Genomic DNA, 6,000 nt, shown 5'->3' on the forward strand with positions numbered 1-6,000 from the left:
ATTTAGATTATCCAGTCCAAGGAACAGAAAGGAAAAGCAATAAAGACAAATTAATAGCTTCAAAATGAAAAGCAAAAAAGAAAAAAAGAAGAACAAATTTAACAGCCTCAGACTGTGGAACACCATCAAACACACCAATATATGTATAATTAGTCTCAGAAGCACAGAAAATAGAAGGACAGAAAAATATTTGAAGAAATAATGGCAGAAAACATCCTAAACATAATGGAAAATGGTAATTTAGGAATCCAAGAAGTTCTACTAACTCCAAATAGCACAAACACAAAGAGAGTCACAGACACATCATATGCAAGCTGCCAAGAGACAAAGATTCTTTAAATGAGCAAGAGAAGAAACTCATCATATACAAAGCATCCTCAAGAACATTAACAGTTGATTTCTTCTCAGAAACTGTAGCAGCCAGAAGGCAGTGGGATAAAATAGTCAAAACACGGAAAGACAAAGATTTTCAAACAAAAATTCTATATCCGGCAAAACTATTATTCAAAAGTGAAGGAAAAACGAAGATTTCCCAGATAAGCAAAATGGAAAGAATTTGTCAGTAGTAGACTTGCCCTGCAAGAATAAGGGAGACTTTCAGGTTGAAATGAAAGGAAACTACAGAATAACTCAAATCTACATGAAGAAATAAAGTAGACTAGTAAAGGTAACTGTTTACGTAAATAAAAAATATGGTATACATGGATTTTCTGTTTGTAATTTTTTTCTTTTTCTTTTTAATTTAAAAGACAACTACAAGAAGAAATAATTATAAATCTACGTTGGTAGACATATAATGAATAAAGATGTAATTTAGATGCCAATAACACAACCTGGGGGAAGGAACAGAGCTACATAGAAAGAAAGTCTTTACATATTACTGAAATCAAGTTGGTATTAATCCAAACAAGACTGTTATGAATTAAGATGTTCATTGTAATCCCAGGGCAGTTCACTAAGAAAACAGCTCATAAAATATAGTAAAAGCTTGTAACATGTACACAAATTAGCTCAAAATGGATAAAAGACCAAAATGTAGGACCTAAAACAATAAAACTTTTAAAAGAAAACTTACAGGAATGGCTTCATGACATTGGATTTTGCAATGATTTCTTGGATACGATATCAAAAAAGTAGGCAATATTAGGGCCAGGCATGGTGGCTCACGCCTGTAATCCCAAGCACTCTGGGAGGTTGAGGTGGGCGGATCACTTGAGGCCAGGAGTTCGAGACCAGCCTGGCCAACATGGGAAAAACCCCTCTCTATTAAAAACATAAAAATTAACCAGGTGTGCTGGTGCATGCCTGTAATCCCAGCTACTCGGGAGGCTGAGGCGGGAGAATCGCTTGAACCTGGGAGGCAGAGGCTGCAGTGAGTCTAGATTATGCCACTGCACTCTAGTCTAGGTGACAGGGCAAGACCCTGTTAAAAAAAAAAAAAAAAAAAGAGTAGGCAATAAAAGAAAAAAGAAAAAAAAAGTTGGACTTCATGAAAATTAAAAACTTTTGTGTATCAAATAACAGTATCAACAGACTGAAACAGCAACCCATAGGATAGGAAAAATACACGCAAATCATATATCTGATGAGGGACTGATATTCAAAATACATAAAAAACTTGCCAGATGCGGTGGGTCATGCCTGGCCAACATGGCAAAACCCCATCTCTACTAAAAATACAAAATTTAAGGCTGGGCACGGTGGCTCACACTTGTAATCCTAGCACTTTGGGAGGCCGAGGCAGGCAGATCACCTGAGGTCGGGAGTTTGAGACCATCCTGACCAATATGGGGAAACCCCGTCTTTACTAAAAATACAAAATTAGCTGGGCGTGGTGGTGTGGGCCTGTAATCCCAGCTACTCGGGAGGCTTAGGCAGGAGAATCATGTGAACTCGGGAGGCGGAGGTTGCAGTGAGCCGAGATCACGCCATTGCACTCCAGCCTGGGCAACAAGAGCGAAACTCCATCTTAAAAAGAAAAAAAACCTGAAGAGGTGCCCAATATCATTAGCCACTGGAGAAATGTAAATCAATACTACAATGAGATACCACTTCATAATTAGAATGGCTATTGTCAAAAAAAAAAACAGAAAATAAGGCCACGTGTGGTGGCTCACACCTGTAATCCTAGCACTTTGAGAGGCAGAGGCAGGAGCATCACTTGAGCTCAGGAATTTGAGACCAGCCTGGGCAACATGGCAAAACCTCCTGTCTACTAAAAATGTAAAAATTAGCTGGGCGTGGTGGCACACACCTGTAGTCCCAGCTACTCGGGAGGCTAAGATGAGAGGATCACTTGAGCCCAGAAGTCGAGGCTGCAGTAAGCTGTCACTGGACCACTGCACTCTAGCCTGCGTGACAGATCAAGACCCTGTCTCAAAAACAAACAAAAACCAGAAAATACCAAGTGTTGGCAAGGATGTGGTGCAACTGAAACCCTTGTGCACTGCTGGTGAGAATGTAAAACAGTGTATCTGCTGTGGAAAACAGTAGGACAATTCCTCAACAAATTAAACAGGCTGGATATAATGGCTCACGCCTGTAATCCCAGCACTTTGGGAGGCCGAGGCAACAGAATTGCTTGAGCCCAGGAGTTCAAGACCAGCCCAGGCAACATAAGGAGACCCCATCTACAAAAAAGAAAAAAAAAAATTAGCCAGGCACACACCTGTGGTCCCAGCTATTCAGGAGGTGAGGTGGGAGGATCACTTGAACCCAGGAGGTCAAGGCTGCAGTGAGCTATGACTGAGCCACTACACTTCAGCATGCATGATAGAGCGAGACCCTATCTCCAAAAAAAAAAAGATAGAAAATTCTGACACATGCTACAACATGGATGAACCTTGAGGGCATTATGCTAAATGAAATAAGCCAGTCACAAAAGGTCAAATACTGTATGATTCCACTTATATGAGGTACACAGAGTAGTTAAACTCACAGAGACTGAAAGTAGAACGGTGGCTGCCAGGGGCTGGGGAGAAAAGACTATAGAGAACTATTAATAGGTTCAGAGTTTCAGTTTTACAAACTGAAAAGAATTCTGTGGATAAGGGTGGTAAAGATGGCACAATAGTGTAAATGCACTCAATACCACAGAAATGTATACTTAAAAAGTGCGGGCCTATAATCCCAGCTACTCGGGAGGCTGAGGCAGGAGAATCACTTGAACCCAGGAAGCAGAGGTTGCAGTGAGCCTAGATCACGCCATTGCACTCCAGCTTGGACAACAAGAGCAAAACTCCATCTCAGAAAAAAAAGAAAGTTTAAAAAGTAAATTTTGTTATATGTATTTTACCACAATTTTTAAAAATTTTCTAAAGTACAGGGTGGCTTTCTGTAATTTTTACGATTTCCAAAGAAAAGCAAAAACGATCACCAATGCCCAGGACAACTCATAAAAACCATAAGTATGTCCAGTTCTACTGATCAAATGCCCATGCTCTCTGCTGTAGTCACTCAACAATAGCAGTGTTTGTTTCCTCCTGCTTCCCAAACCCATCACTGGAGAAGGGAAAATATTGGCTGACAAGACAAAAAGAGGAAAAAATAAGGCAAGACTAACAAGAATGTTTCAGGAATACTTTTTTTTTGAGACAGAGTTTCACTCTTTCACCCAGGCTGGAGTGCACTGGCGCAATCTCAGCTCACTGCAACCTCTGCCTCCTGGGTTGAAGCAATTCTCGTGCCTCAGCCTCCCAAGTAGCTGGGATTACAGGCGCCCACCATCAGGCCTGGCTAATTTTTGTATTTTTAGTAGAGACAGGGTTTCACCATGTTGGCCAGGCTGGTCTTGAACTCCTGGCCTCAAGTGATCCACCTGCCTCAGTCTCCCAATGTGCTGGGATTACAGGTGTGAGCCATCGAGCCTGGCCAGGAATACTTCTCCTTTGGTTCAATTTTCTTATCTGTAAAATAGAGGAAATAACATGCTCTCCTTTCCAAAGGAATGTTATAAGGATTAGGGAAGTATTTTAAAGTGCTTAGCACATAGTAAGTGCCCTATAAAATGTTAGTTATCAGGCCAGGCTCAGTGGCTCATGCCTGTAATCCCAGCACTTTGAGAGGCCAAGGGAGGCAGATCATGAGGTCAGATGTTCGAGACCAGTCTGGCCAACATGGTGAAACCCCGTCTCTACGAAAAATACAAAAATTAGCCTGGCCTGGTGGCACACGCCTGTAATCCCAGCTACTCAGGAGGCTGAGGCAGGAGAATCGCTTGAACCTGTGAGGCAGAGGTCGCAGTGAGCTGAGATCACATCACTGAACTCCACCCTGGGTGACCGAGCAAGACTCTGTCTCAAAAAAAAAAAAAAAAAAAAAAAAAAAAAAAAAATTAGCTGGGTGTGGTGGTGCATGCCTGTCATCCCAGCTACTCGGGAGGCTAGCACAGGAGAATCGCTTGAACCTGGGAGTGGAAGTTGCAGTGAGCCGAGATCGCACCACTGCACTCCAGCTTCGGCGACAGAGCAAGACTCTGTCTCAAAAAAAACAACTAAAGGGTGGGAGGGGAAGAAAAAAAAAACCACTAAATTCAGATCATATTAATTGCCATTTCCCCAGCAGTCCTCATTTCTGAATCAATTTCTGGCCTGAAATCAAACAATCACTTCACCAGGTGAATCTTTCTGGCAGTTACGGGGGGGATTCTACAATTAAAAATTTACTGAACAGCAATTCAGGGTACCTCACTCTGCTACGCTGGCAAGGAACACAAGAAGTAAAACTGCCGTCCTTGTAAGCCATATATAAAAAGATCAAAAACACAAATGTAAAATAACAATTCAAAAGATATCCAGAGGCAGGAATAGACCATGTCTACTATGAAAATCTATGTCTTTGACCCAGTATTTGAAGACTCGCTAAAATTATAAACCCTCCCATCTCTCCATGATTAAAAACTAAGCTCTGTATCCTAACGTTTTTTCTGCTGCCACTTTCTTTTCTCTTTTAATTCCTAGACGAAAGAGTATGCTAGAAGGATCAGGACTAAATCTCAAGAGGTGCAGTAGTTTCATACACGGGTGCTAAAGAGTCTAGTAGTCTTTCCTTACTTCATTCATTTATTCAACAAGTAATCATTTAGCACCTATGATGTGCCAGACACCATGCTAGGCAAAGTGAAAACGACCGAGACAGACATGGCTCCAATTCTCACGCAGCTTTCAATCTAATAATCTATATTCCACCTAACTGTACAGTTAAGAACTGACTTATGACCTATGAAAGAAACACTGAGAATCTCAGAATCTAAAGGGACTGCAGGAGATAAATGTCCTCGTTTTTCACATAGGGACAATGAGGCCCAAAAGTGGCATGCTTAAAGTCACCCTATGCATCAGTGACAGTCAGGGACTAGAACCCAGGTCTCCTGAAACTCCAATCAGTGTCCTACATGCTCCTCTCCTTGAGGGGAAGCAGTTACATGGAGGACGGAAGGAAAAGCAAACTCCATCAAATAAAGGCCAGATGTCACTCTTCCCCTCCTCGAAAGATAGGGGAGCTAAGGTCAAAACGGGGGTAGGAAGAGGTAGGAAGCTGCCTCAGTTTCCCCACGGAAAAGCGGCCACGCAGCCTAGCTATAACACAGGCTCCCCTCCTGCAATTCCTTCCAATCCCTCACGCCCTGCCTTGTCGAACTCCAACCCGGGACCCAGAGGGCTACCGTAGAAAATTACTCCTTCACTCACAAGGACTCGCACCAGCAACGCCATGTTCTTCAATAACCATTTCCGGGTGAAGAGTGAGCTTCCGGTGTCCCCTTTTCTACGTCCTCCTTTTGCCTGCGAAAGACTGGCACGGACGACGCAGGCGCAGAGAGGCCGCTAAGCGCACCCGCGCTTGCTTTCTCGGCTGTGCGCCAGGCTGTCGTTCCCGGGCACGCGCCTCCCTGCTGTCTTCCTCACTACACGTCAGAGTAGCTCAAATCCTTCTCCCACGCCCGTCTTCTTGACCCAGACCTCGGGCTTTTCATACCCCTCTCTTTATTCCCCGCCTAACCCA

The 6,000-nt window shown here is 43.0% G+C and overlaps 1 protein-coding gene across 4 annotated transcripts in view; it reads right to left on the reverse strand.

The window, feature by feature from the left end:
* Positions 1 to 5,788, reverse strand: part of UQCC1 (ubiquinol-cytochrome c reductase complex assembly factor 1) — a 108,230-nt gene extending 102,442 nt beyond the window's left edge. For all 4 annotated transcript variants that reach the window (XM_007963214.3, XM_007963190.3, XM_007963180.3 and 1 more), the window contains exon 1: positions 5,688 to 5,788. In XM_007963214.3, the coding sequence (XP_007961405.1) occupies positions 5,688 to 5,711 (24 nt within the window). In that variant the 5' untranslated portion in view covers positions 5,712 to 5,788. The remainder of the gene's footprint in view (positions 1 to 5,687) is intronic.
* Positions 5,789 to 6,000: the final 212 nt, after the last annotated feature.

The sequence above is a fragment of the Chlorocebus sabaeus genome, chromosome 2, assembly GCF_047675955.1.
Source record: "Chlorocebus sabaeus isolate Y175 chromosome 2, mChlSab1.0.hap1, whole genome shotgun sequence".
NCBI classification, from domain to species: Eukaryota; Metazoa; Chordata; class Mammalia; order Primates; family Cercopithecidae; genus Chlorocebus; species Chlorocebus sabaeus.